The sequence below is a fragment of the Carlito syrichta genome, unplaced genomic scaffold (assembly GCF_000164805.1).
Source record: "Carlito syrichta isolate Samal-C Ts95f unplaced genomic scaffold, Tarsius_syrichta-2.0.1 Scaffold287939, whole genome shotgun sequence".
NCBI lineage: Eukaryota > Metazoa > Chordata > Mammalia > Primates > Tarsiidae > Carlito > Carlito syrichta.
Window position 1 is genome coordinate 258,603 of NW_007232035.1, and position 25,508 is coordinate 284,110.

The 25,508-nt window shown below is 40.1% G+C and overlaps 1 protein-coding gene and 1 pseudogene across 2 annotated transcripts; one reads left to right on the forward strand and one right to left on the reverse strand.

Annotated features, from left to right (window-relative positions):
* Positions 1-2,318: 2,318 nt before the first annotated feature.
* On the reverse strand, positions 2,319-7,837 carry LOC103255213 (annotated as a pseudogene). The gene is made up of 2 exons (XR_504011.1): positions 7,822-7,837; positions 2,319-3,139 (listed from the first exon to the last, which is right to left on the reverse strand). The product of XR_504011.1 is annotated as a citrate synthase, mitochondrial-like (transcript).
* A 10,010-nt stretch (positions 7,838-17,847) lies between these two features.
* DYNAP (dynactin associated protein) lies at positions 17,848-25,294 on the forward strand. The gene is given in 4 exon segments (XM_008053177.1): positions 17,848-17,875; positions 17,878-17,981; positions 21,558-21,722; positions 24,785-25,294. Coding segments are annotated over 4 exon segments (807 nt in total).
* The last annotated feature ends 214 nt before the right edge of the window (positions 25,295-25,508 follow it).

Below are 25,508 nucleotides of genomic sequence, written 5' to 3' on the forward strand. Positions count from 1 at the left end.
CCACAACCACTACAGCCAACCCTACCATTGCAATAGCCGACAGCACCATGCCAGCTAAACAAACAACCACAGCCAGCCCTATGTCAACTCTATCAACAACTAGCATCTCTTCAGCTATGCTGACAGGCTCCTTAATTTCCAAAGAACCTACAACCTTAACCGCCACCCCTCCCCACACTGCAACTAAACAATTCCCACGGTAACCACCCTGTAATAACTGAACCTTCACCCAGTCCCATGACAGCTTAATCTGTAGCCACAGCAGGGACAATGACTTCACCTCTACCTAACACTCCAGAGATCTTCTAGCACCACCACCTCCACTGAACCCACTCCCACAAATTAACCACTCTGATTGAACACACAGCCCCTCAACCATAATTGAATCTACAAATAACATCGCTTCAGCGGAGATTGCAACAGTCAGTTTAAGTATCTATAACCACTGCAACTTCAACTGAATGTACAACCACAACAGCTATCACCACCACCACCATTTCATCTGAACTTACCACTACACCAACCACACTTCAACCACATGTTACTAAACGACCTCCCCTGCCCCAGCCTCATCTGAAATGACAACAACCACCACTCTACGGCCATTAAACTTACAAGTAGCCTTATGTCAACAGAATCACCATTTGTATTGAACGCACAACGAATACTGCCTCAACAGAAACTACAGCTACCAGAGGAACCACCACTGACATCTGAACCAACAGCCAGCAACAACCGAATCTGCAGGCATCACCACAAATGCACTACCATGATGGCTCCCATTAGCATATCAACTGAACATAGTGACACCTGACACCGTAGTCACTGCTAGGTTAATTAAAACTGCAGCTAGCATTATTTCACCTGAAACTGTAATGGCCACAATGTCTACTGGGCTGATGACCATAAAAGCCACCGAAACCATTATCAATGGAACTTACAAATTTCAGTTTCTTTTTGTTCATTGTTCACGAAAACATGTATTTTTCATTTTATGCAGAACAACCTGAAGTCTGCATCATGACTTGACAGTTACCCAGGGGTTTACAGTGTGTCCCTCTCAACAGCATGGCTCTGGGTGTGGAGGACCCACACAAACACAGGCAGGAGTTTCTAGGAAAGAAGTGTGTCTTAATCTCTTCTCAAAGAAAAGGTGGGAGAGCATTGAGTTGCTGAAAACCTGTGCATATGGGGTCTCTAAAACAAACATTGCACTGTGATCTTGGGGAAGGGGCAGAAAAAGGATATTGATGAATAAGGGAACAATTTATTGAGGCAAGGGCTGAGAAGGGAGGCCTTCTTATGCCCCAGTCCCAGGACCCGATAATCAGAGGAGATTATGTCCAACCCCCACTCAAAAAGAGGTGCTAGTACCCCGGGGACCAGATTCTGAAGACACCATGCTGGTCATTGCCGAGTCCCTGTTCTATGCCCCACAGCATATTAAAAGGAGGTGGGGGAGAGAGATCAGAAGACAGTGGCTTGTGTCCTGTGGAAGCAGTAGTCTTAATTCACTTAAAGCACTGATAAAACCCCGTGACTGGGGCCACAAATCAGACAGACCTGTTGAGAGAGGTCACTAGTAGGGACCAAGACGGGGCCGGTCCAAAGCAGTCTCAGCTCGAGGCATAGCAGGTATAGAAAGTCTGGAAGGATGTGCATACCAAAGCAAGTGGAGACAGAACACTCCCAGACCTTAGTTTTAATGGGTCAGTTTTAAAGAGAGAAATCAAACCAAACGTTGGATACCAGTCACAACAAATACCACGCCTTCATGGTCACCTGGTAGCATAAGAACAAATTGTCAAAGCATGTCCAATTAACACACAGGTCTTACGAGAAGGTGTCTGTGTGCATGGGAGCAGGCCAAGGGCTCAGTACAGCTGACAGTCCAACACGACTCCTATGGGAACAGAAGGGGCAGAGTCCTGGCTTGCAGGTCTACTGGGGGCTTAGCAGAGCTCCGAAGCAAAAGCTCTGAAGTGACCACGGATTCTCTGCAGCCGGCTTTGACCCAGGGAAAGGAGACCTAGAGTCTCACTCTAGAGATGGTGAGGGGGTTAACCTACCCATACCACGCGCATTAGTCCTGGTCATCCTACAGTTGAGCAACTCATACCAGGTAGAGGAAGGGAGCTGGTTAGGGAAGAAGGGGTCATTTTTCATCTTTTAAAGCCTTAATTTATATTTTAGCCTCAAACGTATTATCAGTGCCTCAGATACAGTTTACTCTTAAGTCTTTAAAGACCCCTGACACAAAAGTATGCTGTTTTTTAAGCTTCCTCGTTTTCTGGTAGTTTCTCTCCCAGTCTCCAGGCTTACCCTGACTTAGAGTCCACAAACTTCATCAGACCATCTGTGCTCATGGACTGGGATCTCTCTAGAGAGAAGCCTATGGCTCAATTCCAGATGAACTGTGTCATACTCCCTCCAAGTACCCATGACACCTCAAACAGGACCGTGTAGTAGTTAATCTCTGTCATGCCATACGGCTGGAGCAGTACCCAACTGTGAGCATCTGCATTGGACCAAGGATTTTTTACCTTTCCCTGCTGTAAGAGGACATTGGACACAATCTTACACAGTTGGGCAACCAACTTAAACATGGGGTCATTAGGCAGGCATTTCAGAGCAAACCGTCACTGACAGGTGTATCGTGGATCAGTCTTCCTCAGTCCTGCATGCCTGTACCCTGGAACAACCCGGCTTGAGTCGAGCATGCTCCAGATGTAGTCTCGTACCTTCTCATCTGACACATCTTTGCCAACGTCCTTCTGTCGTTGCAGTAGCCAGGCAAGCACTTCCTGATTTGCCAGTCCAGGGAGAGGCCCTGCCAGCCCGTTCATGGCTGCTGCAAAGGACAGGGAAGGGTCGGAAAGGGCACCGCCCACCAGGTGACTGGTACGGGCACTGACATTGCCGCCCCAATGGTCCATGTGGCTGGTGGGGTACAGATGCACGAACTCAGTGAACTGAGCATCAGTACAGCCTAACATGCTGGTGAAATTGTGGGACCAGTCCAGTTTAGAGTCAATGGCCCCAAAACTGCTGCCCTCCTAGTAGAGACTTCGGTAGATCTTTGTTGTAGCACGAGGTAGCTTTGAGATTAGATCCATACAGTCTTCATAAATCAACCAATCAGTTATGAATTAATACATGTATGTTTACTAAAGAGAAGATACGTTGTGTAGGACACAATGGGCAGGACAGCAGTGAGAGTGTCTGCTGTCTGCACAAACATCAATTTATACTCAACTGACAACCGTAACATCCATGACGATTGTTTCAGCGGAACCTGTGACCACAGAATTCAACATGGCCTCAACTGGACTAACAATCACCATGATGTCTGCTGAATATATGACCACAATATCAAAAACAATGACAACAACCCCTTGAAAGAAAACTAGAGCCATGATAGCCACCCTTACGACAACCAAATCATTATCAAAATAGTTGGCATTGCCACTAAACTGAAATCAACACCCAATTGCCACAATTTTTGTGAAAAACTATTACCGCAACAGCTACCACCATTCCAAATAAGTTCACAGTTTCAACAGGAAACACTCCTTCAGTTGACCCTACAACCACATTAGGAAGCACCACTTTAACTAACTGTATCACTATAATAACTTGTTCTACTGTTCTTTACTATCACTTCAATTCAACCATCTACGACTACTAATACTTCAAGCAGATCTTCTTCTCACCACAACTTTAGCCGAAATGCAGTTATCACAACGTCTAATGCATCTGCCACCATCATCATGTCAAATTAAGCTACAACTGCTACTTCAACGGGGCCTGCAATTTCCACTGAATGTATACCTGCATCAGGAACTGGCACATCTGCTTAGACTGTAACCACCGCCACCTCTGTCCTCGCTTCCGGAAAATCTGCTAATGTATGTGCTAATACCGTCTTTCTCAAAGAAACTACAACACTGCAATGACCTCTGCACAGCAACAAAACTTTTAATTCCTCCCTTGATTATATTACCCCTAACCGTTTCCAAGTTGCTCATATCCTAAATTTAAATCTACAAATGGTATCACAGGTGATTGTTTGGCCAACAGAAATACTTCACTGGAGCCAGAGAGAGAGAGCATAAAAATTACTCCAAAAATAGCAATTGAGCTCCCTACCAGTGCACCAGTGACACAACTCCCAAACCCACCTCATTTGTCTTTTAGACTTGAGATCTCCATTTTATTAGGGATGACACAGTATTTTGTAATAGTTTGACAATTTTTCTAAAATTTCAGATTGTGTAACTTTACTAGGAAAAAAAATCTAGAAACCACTCTCCAAGCAATTTGATGAAATCTCACAGGGAAATCATTATTAAGATCGGCTGGTATTTATTTTTGTTTGAGTAAAATTAAATGGTCCACCAGTGTGAATGCAGTTTTTTACTGTTTACAATATTTTGTTTTTTCATACACCAATTCTCTGTGTGTTAAATCAATATACCTTGCATGTTAAGCAAATGTATATAGAATAATTTGTAAGCACATTTTTATTTTTTATGTGTAAAACTATTTTAATTACATAACTTATATTTGTATGATTGTGTTACTTAGCACCACACCTGCTAGAAGAATTATTTATTACTCTTTATGTGACCTGGGAGTCACTTAAGTGTCAGACATTTATCACATGCTTTATCTCCTAAAACACTGAAGGAGATGCAGAAGAAATAACTCAGGAAAGTTATGGAAATAATTACTTCGAACACTCTTTGTATTTGTAGAATTCTTAAGTATCAAGGAAGCTTAAATTGATTTTGACATTGCTTGGACTCCACTAAGGTCTACTGTGTCATAACCAACAGGAGCGAGCCAGGAATGCATAAACACTTCCACAGTTGATTGTCATGCACAGGCATGTTTAAGTCACGGTCCAATCAATAAACCCAGGAAAGCATTCTGCCATCTTATGAGTGAGTTTGGTGAAGTTGATACAATTATACAATATTTTTAAGTCATAACAAGAAAAACCAATTTTTCAGAGAGGCAAGAAAAACATGAAAAAAAAATCTCAGCCTTAATCCAATCTCTAAAGAAAGGATGCTGTGAGGTATTTAATCACATGGGAAGAAATGTTTCACTTAGAAAAGAAACAAGCATTTCAAGCAAAAGCTGAAAAGATACATTTCAACCAGTAGCTACCAGGCAAATGAAAGTTCTGTCGGCAATTTAATAATATATAAATAAAGATTAAAGTTGCACTGAAATCCTTAATTTTGACTTTATTCGTAGAAGTTGTTGTGTCCTTCTTAGTAATAAAAATGCAATAAAAAAGATCCAGGTTGTTTCAATCTGTGATGTTATAGTATAGTATAGTATTCTTGACCGTTTTTTTTCTATCAAGAAAACATGCTTTTCAGTTTTTAATTCTTGTTATTGGCCAGGAAGAAAACTATGCTGGAAATGAATTCAATTTTACATTTTACAAGAACAGTAGCTTTCCCAAGGACTTACACATACTCAGCAGTCAAAAAGTATTTGTTCAATAAATGGACATGCGGAATATTTTAGAAACATCCAATCAATAACATAATCGGCCAACTAACCAATTATGAATTATTCACTCCAAAACGTCTCTGAGCCTCTACCATGTGCTAGTCCCTCTTCTTGGCACATGTCCTGTTCTCCAAAAATGCTGCTGCCCCTGTCTTCCCCTCTTAGAATTCCATACGTCAGACATCTACCACGTGCCCTCTGTCCTCCAAGATTCGGATGTCCCCCTTATGCCACCAAGCTCTGCTCGGCTCTCTGTTGAGCTATTTCTTCTTTGACCTTATATGCCCTTCATTTTCCACTGCATTCATTTTCATGTCTTATCTTCCTAATGAGAGCATTTTTTTGGTAGTGGCCTATACATTTTTCATGAACATTTCCAATGCAAATACCAGTGCTTATTATTCAACTTTAACGACCATGTTTATATTTGTTTCACTCACCACCCTATGCTTTTAATTTACTTGAGCATTTTCAAGTGCATCTCAAACATTATATCATTTCACTTTTAAATGCTTTCGTATGCACCTCAAAATGTAAAAAGGGCATTTTTTAATATAACCAAAATACTACGGTCACATCTAACAAAATTAACAGTAATTCTTTTAATATTTTTTTGAAGTTAAAGCGTACCATATCCAATAAAGTACATAAATCTTAAGTGCATGACCTAACGTATTGTTTTCATGGTCATGCACTCATATAAACACCAACCAGATCAAGACCTGGGACATTTATAACACCACACGGGCTCCTTTGTGCTTTCCCTAAGTCAGTATCCCACTGCAAGCAATCACTGTCTAACTTCTATTACCATAGATTCAACCTGCCTATTCTTAAACTTCATGTTGATGAAATCACACAGTATATATCCTCTTGTGTTTTACTTCTTTAAGTTAGTGCTATGTCAACAAGTTGTTTAGGATGTTATGATTGTTTCTGGGCCCTGGGAGAGACTAAGTGCTTGACCTTGACTGCCTGTTAGAAACTGCCCCGCCAAGTCATGAAGGTGGGGGTACAGCAGAACACGCCCTTCAAGGGCACGTGCTGCAGCTGTCCCAGGCCTCAGTAAAAGTAGACATGCTATTTGGACCTTATGACCCAGCAGATCTAGTGACGTTCCAGGAGACTGTGGAAGATGGACATACTGAATCTAACCTCTGGTAAGTTCCAGTTAGAGACCCAGAGTTGTGGAATCAACTATGTCCTAGTCTGCCAATAAGAGTTCATTATCTGGGGCAGTGGGACCCCTCATTCTTGAGAGTATGCACTGCTTCACCAGCCCAACTAATTATCTGACTTGGGGGATCAGGTAGCACACCTCCATCTGGGGGGCTAACGGGTTGCCTAACAAATAAGTTAGAGAAACACATGAAAGAATAGCATATGCCATCTCCAAAATGTAGAATGTCCCACCAAGCAGTATGCCATTGACTTAGTGGACACGGGGGAGCAAGTGAAGCAATCCGCTCCCTTACTTCCGAATGTTCGCTCATGTGCATTTGCCAGCCTTCAGAGGACAGTCCTTGACTGAATTTCCCAGTGCCTGAGGAAGGGCGTTTTGTCTGGGTCTCCCGAGGGAAGTGATGATGAGATGGTGAGAAAGCCACTCATAACAAATATAGTGCAAAACATCTATGCCGAAGACTTTGAATCATTTTATTTATTTCATACATTGCATCAAAGAGGTCGTGTCATTTCCCCTCCATTAAATGTAAGCATCATCATCCAAATCTTTTTTTTTTTTTGAGTTGGAGTCTCACTCTGTCGCCCAGGCTGGAATGCAGTGGCACACTCATGGCCACCCCAGCATCTACCTGCGGGGCTCCGATGATCCTTCCACCTCACCCTTCCAAGTAGCTGGAACTACAGGCGCGCACTACCATGCCCGGCTAATTTTTTTGATTTATTGTGCAGGTGACGTCTCATCACGTTGCCCAGGCTGGTCTCGAACCTGCGGGCTCGGGCAGTCCTCTTGCCTCGGCCTCCCAAAGTGCTGGGATTACAGGCTTGAGTCACCGTGTCCAGCCACCACCATCTAAGTCTTATGCAATAAAATAAGCAAACATTATTAGAGCTACTCCAAGCCCCTCCAGCTCTCATGTTGAATCCAGAATCTTGTGCAGGTATAACCATACCAATACATTTGAGACAATCTGATGTTATGATATTTTCTCTCTGGACTGGCACCCTCAGAATATATCTCCACACATACTTCCTAGGCTTCTGTCAATATTGTTTAGTAAAATATTGGAATTTGTTGTGGTTCAGTTTCACACTTGGGGCATGCTGGAGGCCTGCCTCTATTAAGGCCTCTATAGATCTGGAGGTGATTACAGGTAATATTCTAATCCTAGGGTTAACTGGAGTATTAGTCAGGGTTCTCCAGGGAAACAGAATTGATAAGATGTGTATACACACACACACAAACACACACACACACACACACACACACACACACAGAGAGAGAGAGAGACACACACAGAGAGAGAAATAGAGAGAGACGGGGGAGAGAGATTGACTTATCATAAGGAATTGGTTCATGCAGTTCTAAGAGCTGATTAGGCCCAAGATCTGTAGTTGGCAATCTAGTGACCCAGGAGAAATGGTTGTGTCACCTGGCAGGCTCAAGACCGAGGAAGAGCCGGTGTTCCAGTTTGAGTTCAAAGGCAGAGGGAAAAAAAAATAATACACCAGCTCAAAGGCAGTTGAGTAGGAGGAATCTTTCTTATTTGGGGGAGGATCGATCTTTTTTTTCTATTCAGGTCTCTGACTGACTGGACAAGGCCCACCCAGGGTAATTTGCTTCACTCGGTCTATTGATTTAAATGTTAAACTCATCCAAAAACACCCTCGGAGAAACACCCAGGATCAAGTTGGACTGAATATCTAGGCTCCTATAGCCCAGTCAAACTGAAACAAAATTAACCAGCACAACTGACAAATTTATGAATTTCACTTTTGTTGTAATTCCCTAACTTGACAGATCAGAGTTTCAGTTATATAAAAAGTCTTGCAAATAAGTAAAAGCTATTTTAAGGCAAACAAAAAACACCTTCATTTTCTTACCTTGGTCTAAGATGAGAAATTTTAAGATTGTCATTTCTTCCCCCGTATGTTCTCCAGTGTAGTCAGAAGGAACCAGCCCAGGCAACTGTCTGGCAGTCTTCTCCATCACTTGTTTATCTGAGGTACCACTTTGTCTTCCAAAGTCACTTTATGTCCTGGACTTAAAGTTTCCCGTTCTCAACTGAGAATGAAGTCATCGTGTTTCAAACTCAACCACATCACATAACAGATAATCCATTCAAGATTCTCATCTTTGAGAGTCAGTTTCTGGCAGCCCTCTTTTTTTTTTTCCTGGGTATGTTTTAGGAAAAGAGAAACTGGTTGAAGCAACGTTAGTTAAAAGGAATATGGTTATCATGTACTTATTCAATTACTGGGAGTCCTGGGGAGTAAAAGGGAGAAGGTTATCTCCAGGTTTCCCTTGACCTGCCATGGGATCAGGAAACTTCAGGAAACTGCCAATCCATAGCTTCCTGCAGCTCCAAAGCCAGAGACTGAACGATGTGGTCCAGTGTATCCCCATAAAACCTTCTGCTTGTTGAAGCTTACATGTGTCAGACACCCTCACTGCTGGGGGAAGAAGGGCTTGTGTTTGCCTTTGACTTTATAATCTCATGTGAACACATCTCATTGGCAGAGTCTGGCAGAGCTCTAGGGGTCCTGGGTATGCAGTTCCAGAATCTTGGTGTATAGAGAAGTGCAGAGAAGGGACTGAGAATTAGTGCCAACTGTCAATCAAAATGTCAACCACGCTTTCAGGGGAGGAGAATTCACTAGTAGTTAGCTGAGCAAAAGCATATAAAATACAGCTATTTATAAATTAGTGGGAACATGATTAAACTCAATAACAACCAATACATAAACATTATACTCTCCACCTATTTAATTTGTATTATATTTAAATATCATTTTCCTCACCATTGCTAATCTTGTGTTTGAACATAAGCTGCTAATATTTTTGGCAAATAAAAAATGTTACAGCATTTGGAAAGCATTTTGTGTTAAGGGTGATAAAATACCCATACCTTTTGATTGTGTAAGTCCACCTTCTGGGCATGAGACACTAGGAATTACCTTGAAGTAATAACACCTTCTGTGTTACTCATAATTGAAGACCTGTAACAAGGTAGAGAGGCAATATTAGGGAACAGGTTAGCTCAACTATGTCACACCTTATATGATATGATTACATGGACATTAAATATGATGTTTTAAAAAAAGATTGTACATTACTTGTTAAAACACTACGTGAAAGAGAGGATACTATGTGTGTGTGCATGTATATGTGTATAATGTTATCACATTCAAGGAATGTAAGACAAAAAGATGAAAGCTTTCTCATTCCTGTGCATGAAAAACAGTCATCTAGTTCTGAATCTCTCCCACTTACATTTAAAATACATACAAGGAAAAAAAAGAGTAAACAAAAATTCCCACACCAAACATCTATTGTGTATCTCAAAAATCAAGAAAACCTGGAAACTCCAAGTGACATATAAGGAGAGTGAAAAAATATGAATCAAGCAGAATATTTTTATACCATACACATTAGCAAAGTTAAAAATTTGACAAGAGTGTTAGTACCTATGAAAAAATGGGACTATTTTATGAGAGTGAATATATTTCCTTGGAAACAATTTAGGGAATGTATAGTAAAGTTTAAAAAACATAAGCCTGATGACTTAGGAATTTTACTCTTAATCATATATCTGGAAACGTTCGAATAAGTGATCCCAAGAAGGCATATACTAGAATATTCATAGCATCATGGCTTATAATACTAAAAAAAGAACCAAACTCAATTTCCATCTACAGGAGATTAGATTAATAGTGGTAATGTAGTCAGTCAATGAAACTATATGAAACAGTGAAAATGAATGAAATAGACAAAGGTCCATGTAGTTGAGTTTTATAAATGTAATCTGACCAATCCCTTTCCATTATAAAAAAATAATAGTACAATAGGATTCATACAAATTTTAAAACATGCAAGCAGTGCAATATATTGAAACATTAAAAAATACATGAGAAGTATAAACACCAAATTGAGCATAGTGGTTATGTAGGAAGGTAGGAAGAACTGCAGGAGAGGAACATGTTCTAACTGGATGGAACATTTTTTATATGTTCTAACTGGATGTAAAAAATGTTATTGCCTAAGCTGCATGATGAGATGTTGGCTATTTACAAGATTGTTTTTTATACCTTTTTAGATTTTTGAAGTATTTCCTCTTTTTTTACATTTCTTAGAACATTTTTTGGACGGCGTGGCTGGGGCATGATACATGTTGTATACAACCGTGTAGGGTGAGGATTCAGAGGTGACCAGAGGCCAGAAAACCGAGAGACTTGTGGACCATGGAAAGGGCTTGGGACTTTAGGGAAATGTGATACCATTTAGGGTTTTGAGCTGGGCAGTGACATAAGCATGTGGGCATTTTAGAAAGAACATGCTGGCTGCCGTGTGAAAAATAAATAGCCGGGGAACAAATGTGGAAGTTGGGAGAACCGGTTATGTGTGGTCCTCCTCAGGGGTAAAGGTGAGATCATTCTCCAGATTTCAGCACCCAACTCTGAGCAGAGGACAAAAAGGCAGTCAACAACATAAACAGCAGTATACTAATTGGATTACTTTAGGTTAGGCAACATTTTGCTTAACTTTAAGTTATTTAACATCTTTTTTTAAAATACAAATTTGTTATAGAACATCTAACTTTCACTTAGTTTCTTGCTCCAAAGACTACTGTCTTGTCCATTTGTTCATTCAGGTTTTAAAGTTCCATCTTGACATTTCTCTATCCTCTTTGACACTGGACTCTAACATGTTGTTTCCATTATAGCCTCTCTCTACACCCAGATCACTCTTCCTGCTTTTCCCAATGCCTCAGTTTTGCTTTTTTTTTTTTTTGCCTCTCTGTGTTTGTCTCACTGCCTTCTACACTTTCCCCTCCCTCCCCTCTATCCATCCACGAGCATGGGAACCTTTAAGATCTGGACCTGAACTTGCTTCTTCCAAACCACAGCAAGCTTCATGCCTCCGAGATCACTTTCTTCGCCTTCCTAACTTCTTAAACATCGCCCCGGTGGTTTATTCTCACTTCTCCTCATGACTCCGCCCACTCGCCTCCTCCCCACCTGCTCCTTAGAGTTGAGTTTCCTGCAGCGTCCTCTGGTCCTGCCTCAGTTTCACCATTGTCCCAGACCAAACCAGGCTCAGGGAGGAGTTCCATGAGCTGCTCCAGCTCTGTGAGCGTTCATTGTTCACCACCCACCCTCCACCTCCAAGGAGGTAGAGGAAATAAGCCAAGTCTTAACTTTGAACTCTGAGTCTGCAGGGTTTGCACTGCCCACGGGACCCCGAGGAGGGCTCTGTAGCCCTGAACAGGACTGCACTGTCCCATCACTGAGCCCTTGCAACCCACCCTAATCCTAAGTTTAGGGTTGACCCCAACCTGAGTCTCAGATCCGCTAACCCAGCTCTCTGTGACCCACCTTAGGGAACAGAGGTTTTCTGAGATTTCCATTCCGATCTCCCACTCCAGTAACCCATGAATATGCTGCAATTGCCTAATGAGGGCTGGAGTCCCCCCTTATTCTTTTTGTGTTCATCTCTGCCTACTGTAGTTCCTTGGGTGAATGAACATCAGCTCCCAGATCTAGGAGCCTGTTGTTCTCAGAAGGCTGTGGTCTGCATGGCTGACTGCCCATCCTCTGCCCTTTGAACATGCTAATACCTGCCTGATATTTGCCCGGGACATGCAGGGTCACTGTGGATGATGAGCCATGCCTCCACCCTGGAAGTTGTTAAGTTCTCGCTCTTATTTGGAGCCTGAATTCCCGCAATCTCTGTCACTGTGGGCAGATCTCATTCTTGGTGGCAGGACCGCCCTGGCCTCGCTTCCAGTAAGCACTCATACTTCCCTGATGAGTCTTGACATCTGTCACCAGAATCTCTAAATGTATGGCAGTTGCATGGTCTTTGCGACAATTTCGGTGTCTGAGCTGTCTTTCATCTTTTCTCTCCGTCCTTAGGCACAGTGGGCTGCACGTCACACAATTAACAAATGACTAGAGACGAGAAATGGAGAGCCTCACACACTCTGATTCACTTGGGTTTATCAAAGGTCACCCAAAGCATATGTGTCTCATCAAGAGGTGGGGATAATAGTACTCACTTCTTGTAGGTGCTATACAGATAGAACTGTGAGCCGTGTGGCGCACTCACTGGAACAGGCATGCACATCTCAGCAGTATCAATAATGTTATGTGAGTTGAATCTTATGTCAGAGGCTGCCCAAGGACAGCACCATTTGCTATGATCCAGCAATGGTTAAACTTATTCGTGTGTTTTTATGTTTTGTTTGGTTGAGTCGGAGTCTCACTCCGTCGCCCAGACTGGAGGGTAGTGGCATACTCATGGCCACCCCAGTGTCGACCTGCTGGGCTCCAGCGATCCTTCTGCCTCAGCCTTCCAAGGAGCCGGAACCACAGGTGTGCACTACCTTGCCAAGCTTATTTTCGATTTATTGTAGAGACGATGTCTCACCAAGTTGCCCGGGCTGGTCTCGAACCCCTGGTGCTCAGGCAATCCTCTCACCTCGGCCTCCAAAGTGTTGGGATTATAGGCTTGAGCCACCATGTTCAGCCTTTTTAAAAAATATATACTTTTTTTAAAAAAGCAGTTTCAGATTCACACCAAAACCGAGTGGAAAGTGCAAAGAGAAAAAAATGTGCTTTGTTGCCCCTACACGTGGATAAACTCCGTCACTATCAACATCTACCACGAGAGTGGTACATGTTTTACAATTGATAAGCCTGCATTTTCCTCTTCTTCTCATCCACAATTTAAACATAACAGTCATGAGTCAGTTTACTAAGTGAAGTCTTTTATGAAATAGTTTTTCAGAGCAATGAAGATAAAGAGGGACATAGTTTTCTTTAAAAATTGTAAAATTTCACATGATGAGTGTGGTGGCTCACTCCTGTAGTCCAAACTACTTGGGAGGCTGAGGTGGGAGGATCACTTGGGCCCAGGTGTTTCAAACCAACATGGGCAACATAACAAGATCTGTCTCTTTAAAAAATATGTAAAATTTCTACAAACGCTCATATGAAAAATTCCTCATGTGAAAATCTTGAGTCAGATATGTTCCATAATTCAGATTTTAAAAATTGTATAGATGTAATATGGTACATATACTGTGTATTACACAACATAAGCAGTAGTATCCTGCAATATACATTAGTAATTTTGTAATTGAACATATAAACAATTATGCTAAATTTATTCAAGACCACAGATAGCTTTATTTGTTTGGATTAACTTTTGCTACCAAATAAACTTGTGTCAAACATGCAAAATAATTTTCAACTTTCAAAACCTTTGGATTTTTGAATTGTGGATCAGGGATCATAGACTCATATCCTGAAGGAAAAATAGTTTTATTTTGGATATATTCAGATAGGAGAACCAGGGCGTAAGTCAGCTAAAGAAACAAGGACAATTTTGGCTTAGTAGCAGAACAGTGAAGGTAACCCTAAAAATAGAATACCAACCCACAGAAAAGTCATCAATTCCTAGTCACCATAGTCGAACACAGATGAATTACACAGGTACCCTTATCCTGTAGAAGTTCATATGTAGTTACTGTTTGGTCTTTCCTCCAATTCCCCTAATATACCAAAAAATTTTTTTTTCCTTAAAATTAAATAAAAAAGAGAGTATTCTCTTTGATCAAACAAAAATAATACATTTTAAACAAATTTGAAAGCTGAAATCAAAATTCAGACTTTCAATAAATAAAAAACAGGTGTAAGCAGGGTTCTTGTCTTTCTTGGTCAGTGCTAATTTGGTGTTCATGTTCCAAACGTGTCTAGAGTGTGTTTGTTACTCAACAATCAGTTGGTAATAAATCAATAAGTACCATGGTTTGTGAATAGAGTTCTATTTAAAATTTATAAGTAGGCTTTAAATTTGGAATTAGGAAGTTTAATGATGTGAATCAAAACATGCTTGTCTTACTGAAGATTCTATTTTAAGTAGGGCTAATTCATATAATTCCATAGTATTGTTTAAATATTTTTGATGACTTTTGATTTAATAAAAGAATACTTGCTATATGTATTGGCTCAGCTTTGTAAAAAATACAATAAAAACCACCAATAATGTTTCCATTTTTATTTTTAATTTTATTTATAATGATTCCTTCTAATTGCTTTGATAATTTTTACAGGCATCTTGAAAATGTATTTTCAGTTTCTAATTTTTTTCATAAGGATCTTGCATATTTTTAATTGATTGGTTTGCATGTCAATATTTTACTTAGACTTTGAAATATGTGTCTTACCGTTTGGTTGTAATCTCAATAACACAACAACAAACAAAAACAAAGTATAAGAATCCCTTTCTCTAAAATATTGTCTAAGATCACAGAGCTCTCATATTTGCTCTCAGATTATCAGTCGATCAAAGAAATAATAATCAGAGCTTATCAAAGTGTCGGGTAAGAAAATGACTTTTAAAAAAATCAGCTGTGACCTAGGTTTTGAAACAATAGTGCAATTTACCTACTAGGTGACTGAGAAACAGCCCCGTTCCCCCCACCCACAAGGAATGATCAGCTGTCGTAGAGTTCTCTCAACAACATGTCAGCCAACAAGACGTTCAGATTTCTTTTTGGCCCTTTGTCTGACTCAGAACAAAGATCATTCATAGGCGATTCTGACATGGCAATGAGAAATTCCCGTGCTCTCTGCACATTCTGACAATCCAGGTGTGCTCTGCTTTTTCTGCTGAATTTTGAATTAAGGCATTCACATTGTTAGACGTACATGCTACAGAACTATTTTTTGCAAAACAAAGAAAAATCTGATGTTTACATGGTATATTTAGGCACAATGGGTTATTTTATTTTTCTGTCAACATTTTTTAATCCAAAAGCTTTAAATTTTCTTTCAAACTTTGTGACTGGCTCTTGCAACTACTTAGTCAGTTAAAGATTGTGAGGGTGAGACTCCAGTGACAAGAATAATCTTCCACTCTTTATGCTATTTATACACTGCTTGGGTGCCATCAAAAGTGATGGAGTTTTACATACCCCGTGACTATGTTATTCTTGTGCCAAATTGAATGTCTCTGCAGAATAAAATTGTAACGACATTTTAAATAGAATATAGTTGATTTTTTAAAAAATTGTTTGTGGAGACAAGGATTAGCTATGTTGACCAGGCTGGTCTGGAACTCCTGCCTCAAGTAACCCTCCTATTTTGGCCTCTCAAAGAACTGGGATTACAGAATGAACCACCACACCCTGCCAAATTTATATCACTTGTTTGATAATCATACTATTCGAATTTTCAAATACCTCGGGTTATTCAAAGGTCAAGTTTAGTATTATTGACACCTTCAGCCCATGTCAGCCCCTTATACTCCAAGGTCATACAATGGTGGCGTTGGCTTTGCTTCAACAGAAGTGAGTCATCATGCTTTTGTTTTCCAAATTTTTTTTTTATTGTGGTCACATATCCATGACATAAAGTTCATTATAGTAATCATTGTAAGTATACAGTTTAGTGGGATCAAAATACACTCATAATGTTTTGTGATTATCACCATTACTCATTTGTAGAACTCTTTTCATCTTGTGGTATTTTGTTTGTCACTAAAGTTTTGTTCTAGAAAAATGCCTGGCACATTTTGAAACTCAGTATTCTCACTTGATGGGTGGATAAATCAATAGAAGAGTTAATTCTTTCACAATTTAGGACAAACTAGATGTTCTGAACAACAGAAGAAAAATTCATTCTAAAGATTTTCAAAATTCTGTCATTCCTGTAGCAATATTGCCTAGAAACATGATTCTAATGGTTCTTACATTTTTAATTACTATGGACACATAATAGTTGTACAAATTCTCAGGGCACATGTACCATTTTGATACAAACATACAAGGTGCAATGGTCAATTCAAAGTCACTAGGATATGCATCACCTCAAGTGTTTACCATTTCTTTGTGTTTAAAACATTCCAATACCATCCTTTTAGTTATTTTGGAATTACAATAAATTATTGTCAATTATAGTTGTCCTAATACGCCACCAAACACTGGATCTTATTTCTTCTAACTGTATTTTTCTACCTATTAACTATTCTCTCTTTATCTCCTCCTCCCTATTTCCCTTCCCAACCTCTGGTAGCCATCATAGAAACTAAAAACAAAGCTACCATATGGTCCAGCAATCCCACTGCTGGTTGCATATCCAAAATAAAGGAAATTGAAGAGATACCTGCATCCCAATACTTATTACAGCACTATACCCAACAACGAAGATATGGAATCAACTTAATTGTCCATCAGTGGATGAGTGGTTAAAGAAAATATGGTACATATACATAATGGAATATGACTCAGCCACTAGAAAATGAAATCTTGACCAGCTTAAGCAACATAGAGAGACTCTGTCTCTAAAAAAAAAAAATCAAAAAATTAGCCAGGCTGTGGTCCATGCCTATAATCACAGCTACTCATGAGGCTAAGACAGAAGGATCACTTGAGCCCAGGAGGTCAAGGCTGTGGTGAGCTGTGACCTTGCCACTGTTCTCCTGTTTAGGTGATAAAATGAGACCAAGACTCAGAAAAAAAAAGAAAAGAAAAAGAAAGAAAGAAAAAGAAATCTTGTTATTTTCAACAACATGGTTGGAACTGGAAGACACTATGTTAAGTGAAATAAGCCCGTCACAGAAAGATAAAGATCACACATATACAGGGCTAAAAAAATCAGGTAGAACTCATGATTTGAATTCTTTTAATTTGAATTACCTGAATAACTGACCAAGTAGATTTCCAGACACCAACCCAGGAACTGAAAGGGAGAAGTGTCCGTAAAGCTAGGGGTGCCTGAGAGATGGTGCCAACAGAACGAGAGAAGGCATGCCTGCTTGAGCAGAGAAAAAGCAATGGCAAACTTCTACCTCAGCTTTTTTCTTGGGTTGGTCCTGAAATAGAAGGCAGATGTCTGAATGATGAAACCAAAGAGAATAGAAGGAAGAATTATATTAGATTTTCAGAGGGGGAAGTCACAATAGCTCTTAGAGGCAGCATTGGTTTTCTTGTGTCTTTCTGTAATTAACACTTCATTTCCTCCTCTGAGGTGGATCCTACTTTAGTGAATAATTATTTATTATTGAGTTTAATCCGCACTTGTACTGATGCATCATAGTTGATTTTCCACCAGTTGTTTTAATTATTTCTCATGGTTGCAGATATAAAGGGCAGTGAACAATTGACAAGTATTCTTGGAGTTAAGCTTGTGGTATTGGCAGCTCAAGAATGGACAGGAAGCATGGAAAATATGTAGTGAATGTCGAACCTTCAGAAAACCAGCCGGTGAGTGTTGCAGCTGCATTTTGATAGTTTGCCTGTCTTACAGTCTCATTTTCAGCACTTGAAAGCAATATAATTTCTTTACTACTATGTAGTGAAGGTCATAATCTCGCAATCTCCAGAAGAAAGAGCAATCCTGTATTAATTTTTCTCCTTTAAATTTCATGTTCTATTTTGATGCTATATTTAGATATAAATTTAAGTATTTAAAGATGTAAAATATTATGAATGCTTCTATGATCATACAATATACAAATAAATACATATGACTTTCTGTATTTACTATCATGTAACATAAGTTTCAATGATGTCATTGGTTTATTTATTGTTTTGTTTTTATAATTCTATGCTTTGATTTTTATGTCTAATTTTTAGACCTGTCAGAACTCATGTTTCCAAAAATGCTGGAAAACTAGATATTAATTCTAGATACTGTCTTTAGGCTTAAGAAAAAATCTCTAAAAATACTTACTGTGTAAAAATATAATTATTTTGTCTGTTTTAAAAATGTATATGCCAAGAACCAAGCCTTCATGTCTAGTTATTATAAGCACATATAGTCATCACATCACATCTTTATCATATAAAGATTTTTATCTATCTGGCTATATCCGACCAAATAACCTTTGATATCAGAACAAGAAAGGATATGTGTTGAAAATTAAAATGATAAGTTAACATTCAGTGCCTGAAGAATCACTGAAAAGCGTGTGAAGAAATATTTTGCCTTTGCCATGTGAGCCATGGCAGTCACAGCTGGGCCCAGATCACAGATTCTCCACACATAGATCAACCTATGCCTCCCCCTTTGAAAGGGCTGGGATTCCATCAGGGCCAGAACATTCTGAAAACCAGCCTGGTAAGTGAGTTTTACTTTGTTTAAAAAGTGTGTCAATCCCTTACAAGATAAACCTAAGGAGAAAGTTCTATTTCTCAGTAAGTGTTCATAAAATTATCCCATGGAGGATTCCCAATTCACCAAAAGCCAAGAAGTCTGTCGTTTTGAGTTACTAAAGAATCCTCCTTCAGCTGTTCTCTTTGTCACTTCTGAGTCCATCACTCTGTGACTGGATCTTCAAGATGTCCCAATACCCAAATGTGGGGAAAAGAAATTCACTGTAGCCAGGTGTTCATCATCTTGATAGTTCCTCTAGTAATAACAAATACAAAGATGTTTACAAATATTAAGTTGTTTTTATAGCAAGTGTCTAGGTAGTTGACTAAATATTTCACTTTATTCTAGATATTTGGACAGAGTTATAAAAACATTTTTCTCTTGAGACTCGAGTCAATAATCAAATTTAAAGATTATTTGAATATTATAAAAAAACAGAAAATAAATTTTGGTGTTTGGTTTTTCTGTGAGGGAGACAAGATATCTTAAATTAATCCTTATACAGTTGGGGAAAAAATGTATAGAACTTCCTTTGGTAAATACAGCTAGTACACTTTAGTGGCCGATGACCTTTATTAGGTAATGGCAATTATCAGATCAAACATTATTTACAGCTCTCCAACTATTCTAATTTTGTATAGACTCTGCCTGGACTAAGAGAACAACTAAAATAGTAAAATTATTACTCACACTGCAATATTATTCCAAAGTTGGGCCAAGATCACAGATTCTTTGCACATAGCATAGACCTATCCATACCTTCCTCTTCAAAAGGACTGGGATTCCAACAGGGCCAGAAACTTTTGAAAACTTTGTTTACAAAGTGTATTAAAATGTTTATCAGTCACAGGCAAATTGGATTAGCACTTAGGAAAATAAGCCGGAGTGTTAACAATGATAAGTCCAATTTTCTTCAGATTTGCCTAATTAATAACAGGTGAAATTTTGTTTGATCATAATGAATAAAACATAAAGCTGATATCTATTTCTTTGATAGTATGCTTATGGAAAAAACCAGCTTAGCTAATTGTCTACTGCCAACTATATTCCGTCTTATCTATATTTAATGACAATTGAATTTTTCATATTTTAAATGATAGTTCCTAATGGGTCAATTACTACATTCAAGGCTTGTTTGACACATTTAATGGGACCCACTTGTTGGTTGACCAGAAATTTTTATAACTATTTAGTAATGGGTTGTTAAATCAACACGATAAAAGACAACTAGTAGTAGTATCAGTAGTAATGAAAATACTACCGCTACTAGCAATAATGATAGTTAACACTTACTGTATGCGTACTATGCACCAGACATTGCTGTAAGCATTTTGCAGCTATTTACTTATTCATCATTACAGAAAATCTATAAGTAAGATTTTAGTATCTTCCTTTTGAATCAGATTAAAGAGTATCCAGAGATGGCTTTGGTTCATAGCTAGAAAGTAATGATGATCATTCTGTGAGATGAAGATATCTACATTATTTTTTATTTGTAACTAAACTTTTGCCCAAGATCCACACCTTCCTGAACTTGCTCCTCTATCACTTTCACTTTATCTCTTTCCTTCCCTCTTTTGACACACTTTTTTCCCAAATTCTTTCCCCCCAAACCCACTCTTTTTAAGTACTTATTCACCCCTTCTTCTCAACAGTATTTTACAATTATTGCATTTATTGGTTAATATATACAAATCTGTTTTGCCTCACTGCTAGCAAATAAGCTCCTTGAGACTAGGGACTTTTTTTTATTGTTGTTATGGACTGTTTTTACACTGCTGTGTAACCCAGCAAAAACATATGGCAAACTGATTTGTCTTCTGTGTCCCTGTCATGGGCTGGCAAGTTTCATTGGTTAGAGTACAGTATGAATCATACAAACTATGAAAAAACTGACTCAGCTAATTACTGTCCATTACCAACTGAATTTTTCATATTTTTAATGATAGTTCCTACTGGGCCAATTACTACATCCAATTCTAATTTGACATGTTTGCATGGGAATTTGGCATTAGTATCATGTAGTACAATATATGCTGTATTAATATGTTAGCATAGTACAGTATAGCATAAACAGTAACATATACCTAGTACATTGTAGTGGAAAGTTCACGGGCCTTCACACGGATAAGTCTGAGCTCCAGGGCTTGCCAATGTATCATGACGGCAAGTCACTTCAACTCATTTTGCTTCAATATTCTTATTTCCAAAATGACCCAAATGAGTCATACCTGGTAAGATGCAAGGATTTTTCCAGCTCTACCATCCTATTTCTTTTTTTTTTGAGTTGGAGTCTCACTCTGTCGCCCAGACTGGAGTGCAGTGGCCGTTCCCGGCCACCGCAGCCTCGACCTGCTGGGCTCCGGCAATCCTTCTGCCCCATCCTGTTTCTTAATGAGGCTTCAAATATATGTGCTCCACCCATGGATGCCTGCAGCACGAGGGGATTCAGTACATTTGTGTAATGTGATGAGGGTGAGGATATACATTCCTGGACTGGAACTTTAGTAACTTACCGTAAGTAAACTGTAGTATGTCATAACCTGTGTTGGTCTTCTTGTCTTCAGAGAATAATAAGAACACTCTTACTCTTTTTAAAAGCCACTCTTGTATTTTTGACAGGGTGGTTTTATTTTAATAATCCACACCATGACATCTTATTAATTTCCACTTTGTCTCCATAGTCAATCACATGTTCAAAGGACCAAGAAGTCCACAGCACGACACGCCAGTGTCCACCTTCAAGCAACATAACCAGTGATGTTTCCTCCAATTTAACCGGGATCTGCGTGAGCCCAGGAGTACTTACACATTCAAGATGTCTCCAACCAAAGTTACCCACCACACAGGTAATAGCATAGAGGTTATATTCAGGTGGGGATGTCTATGGGGACGTGCTTTGTCTCTACCTGCCCAAGAAATGTATTTAATTGCTTAATTCATGTACAATTTATGCTAAGCATTTGTTGTAGTCTCAGCGCAACTGCAAGTCGCTGTGAGGCAATTCACAAGAAGAACATTTGACAGTCTCTGTTTTCACCAGTGATCTAACGGGGGACTCAGATATCCACATTAAACAGATAACATATATGAAAATCGAAGGAATAGTGTAAAGTGCAAATGCAAGTTTAGGGAGGGGTAGGGGAATTAGTGTGTTGATGATATTAGGGATTAATTCACCACTTAGACTCTGATGGGAGACTGTGTCATGTTCAAAATTTCATGGGTCCTACTCTGCTGGTGATAATCTTATTTTCTTACAGCATGCAGGCCTTGAACCTGGCACTTTCTTTACCTCCTTGGGTTCTGACTTTTGGTGTAGATGACTAGACACAGAAACCTGACTGTTTTTTGGAGTTTCTCTGCTGGCATTGGAGACCAGACTCAGCTCTCTTTGGTTCCTGACCTCTTGTCCTGTTGCTGAATTAACTTTACCTCATGACTATATCTCTAAGTATTCAACCTCTTGTATAGAACCTTGACTATAAATTACTGATTTGGCATGACAGTTTGGTCAGGTTCCCTGGGCTCAGGACTTTCTTCCCTCTGCTACTTAATCTTACTATAGAGACTCAGTAGAGGGCATCTGAGCTTGTTTCTTGATACCTGATTGGAAAAAAAAAAAAAAGAAAACACACACACACACACTTTACACTGTTTCTGGGCAATGTGAAAGAATGAATGAGTTCAGTAGAGTGGAGTCAGAAAATATTTTTTCTTGTTTGCCGAGTTAAGTAATTCATTTTCATTGACCAAGCAAAGTGGCTCATGCCTGTAATCCCAGTGCTTTGGGAGGCCAGGGCAGGAGGACTGCTTAAGCCTGAGTTTGAGTTCAGCCTAGGCAACACAGTGAGACCTCATCACTACAAAAAAATTTAAAAAAATTAGTCAGACATGGTGGTGGATCCCAGCTCTTTGGGAGACTGATGTGGGAGGATCGCTTAAGCTCAGAGTTTGAGTCCAGCCTAGGTGTCACTGCAAGATCTCGTCTCTACAAAAGTGCAAAAAAATTAGCCAGCTGTGGTGGCATGTACCTATAGTCCTAGCTACTTGGGAGGCTGAGGCAAAAGGATAATCTGAGCACTTCACACTTCAGTCAACAAAGCAATTCAGTTTTGCAAATCCTTGAGGGAATCCTGTAAGTTACAAGTCATTTTTATCACCAGATGATACTTGATGAAATAGAAACTCAAAGATGGTTGAGAAAATATTCTTAAAATGAGGAAGTATCTTAATCAGATAAATATAATAGCATGGTAGACCAGTGCAGAAAACTCATGTGATCCAGACACAAAGAACTGAGTAACACCTGTTCTCACTCCTAAGCGCACCTTGAACAACTATCAAAATACTATAAGAAAGGGATTGGCAGTCGTGGGAAACTTCCAGGGGAGGGGGAGGACACATCTCATCAACAAGAGTGCCTGCATAACGAACATTTGTATACCTAACCCTGAATTGCACCCCACATCTTTAAAATTAAAAATTAAAAAAAAAGAAGACTCATAGGATCAACCATTTATATTGATTCGAATCTGCCCAGACGCTTGACCTTCCCCAACAGTGAGCTGCTCCAAGAGAAGTCTGGAGAGGGCAGATAGAGAAGATGAGAAGTGCAAGAGATTCTAAGAAGTTAGAATGAGGGCTACTGAAATAACGGGCCAGCCAACAAAAGGTGACGGGGGAGGAATGTGAGTGAAGTAGGGCTGCAGAAGCAAAGATTTCAACCAGACGGAAGAAACGTCACAGTGGAATCATGGAACAAACAAGCTGGAAGGAGAGAGCACAGTGGTTAAGGGACAGGACTCTTGAGGAGGTGATGTCCATGACAATGGCCACTGAAGAATGAAGTGCACGAAAGAGAAATAGCCATTTAAAAGTACTCTTGGGAGCCGGGCTCGGTGGCTCAGCCTGTAGTCCCGCACCTTGGGAGGCTGAGGTGAGTGGATTGCCTGAACCCGCGGGTTCGAGACCCGCCTGGGCAACTTGGTGAGACCTCATCTCTACAATAAATAAAAAAAAAAAATGAGCCGAGTGTGGTAGCGCGTGCCTGTAGTTCCAGCTACTTGGAAGACTGAGGCGGAAGGATCGCCGGAGCCAGCAGGTCGAGGCTGTGGTGGCCGGGAGTGGCCACTGCACGCCAGTCTGGGCGACAGAGTGAGACTCCAACTAAAAAAAAAAAAAGTACTCTTGGGGACCAAAGGGAGGCCCAAACTTCACCTGAACGATGACCACTCGTGTACCTAATTCTGAAGTGTACCCCACGTCTTTAAAATAAAATTTTAAAAAAAGTACTCTTCTACTCACAGAAAAAAGACAAAGGGGGAGGGGTGAGGGAGGGTAGAATACAAAAGCATTTTATTCAAAGAATTTCTTGGGCAGGAAAGTCACTCTGTCTGATACTATGGGGATGGAAAGGTTTCATTATACATTTGTCCAAACTCACAGAATGCCCAACTCCAAGCGTGAGCCCTAAAATAAACTGTGGGCTATGGGTGATAATGATGCATCATCATAGCTTCATCAAGCAAGGGGGAAGGCGAGATGGGGGAGGTGGCCTACGTGTGATGGCGGGGGTGTATGGCGAATCTCTGTGTCTCCCGCTCAGTTTTTCTATCAACCTAAAAGTGCTCTCCAAAATCAAGTCTATTAAAAAGAGAAAAGACAAGGCCCCTCTACTAAAAAATAGAATAAGAGAAGATGAGATTTTGGTAGATTTGTCTTTCTTCTAACGCTAGGGACAGCATACAATTATGTCCACCTGGATAAAAACCTGTCCTTTAAGCCTGAACTTCAGAGACCCGCAGTGATTCCAATGATGTTCACACAGTAAGCTTTAAATAATACAAAAAAGATAAAGCATGGCTGTTTGTGTTCTTCACCGCTGATATTTTTACTACACTCTTCTTAGGTGAAAGCCAGTTGCTGCAACGACTGGTCTCTGTGGAAAGTGTTCCTGGCTTGTGTCTTAGCCTGTGTGATAACAACAGCCATCGGGGTGCTCATCGTATGCCTGGTCAACAGGAAAGGACATGACGCTTCCTTCGTTGTTATCCAGCTACCCACAAACAACGGACAACCTGTGGTGATTGTACCTGGAACAGCCTCTACTACTTCTCAGCCCACAGGGGCCACCACCTCTACGGGGTCTACCAATACCACGCCTGGAACTACAACCACAAGAGCCACAGCCGTCACTTCAATGCAACCTACAGCCTCCACAACTTCGGCTCAACCGACACCCACAACTGCCACTGCCACAACTTCAGGTGAATCCACAACCGCCACCCCGTCGACAGAGTCTACAGCAACTGCAGCCATCAGTTCAAGTGCAACTGCAGCCTCTAACACTTCAACTCAACTTGCAGCCACAACCGTTGCCTCTACCACTTTGAATGAACCACACCCGCCACCACCTTGACAGGCTCTGCAACTGTTACAAGTTGAACCACACCAAGTGCGAATGTAACCTGAACTAAGCTGACAACCCAGTCACCCACCATTTCCAGAGTCTCTCAACTGAATCCACAACTACCTTCCCTTCAACTGAATCTACAATCACGGCCGTTTCCACTTAACTTATAGCTACTATAACTTCTTCTTAGCCTACAGCAGCAATGCTCATCACTCTCTTT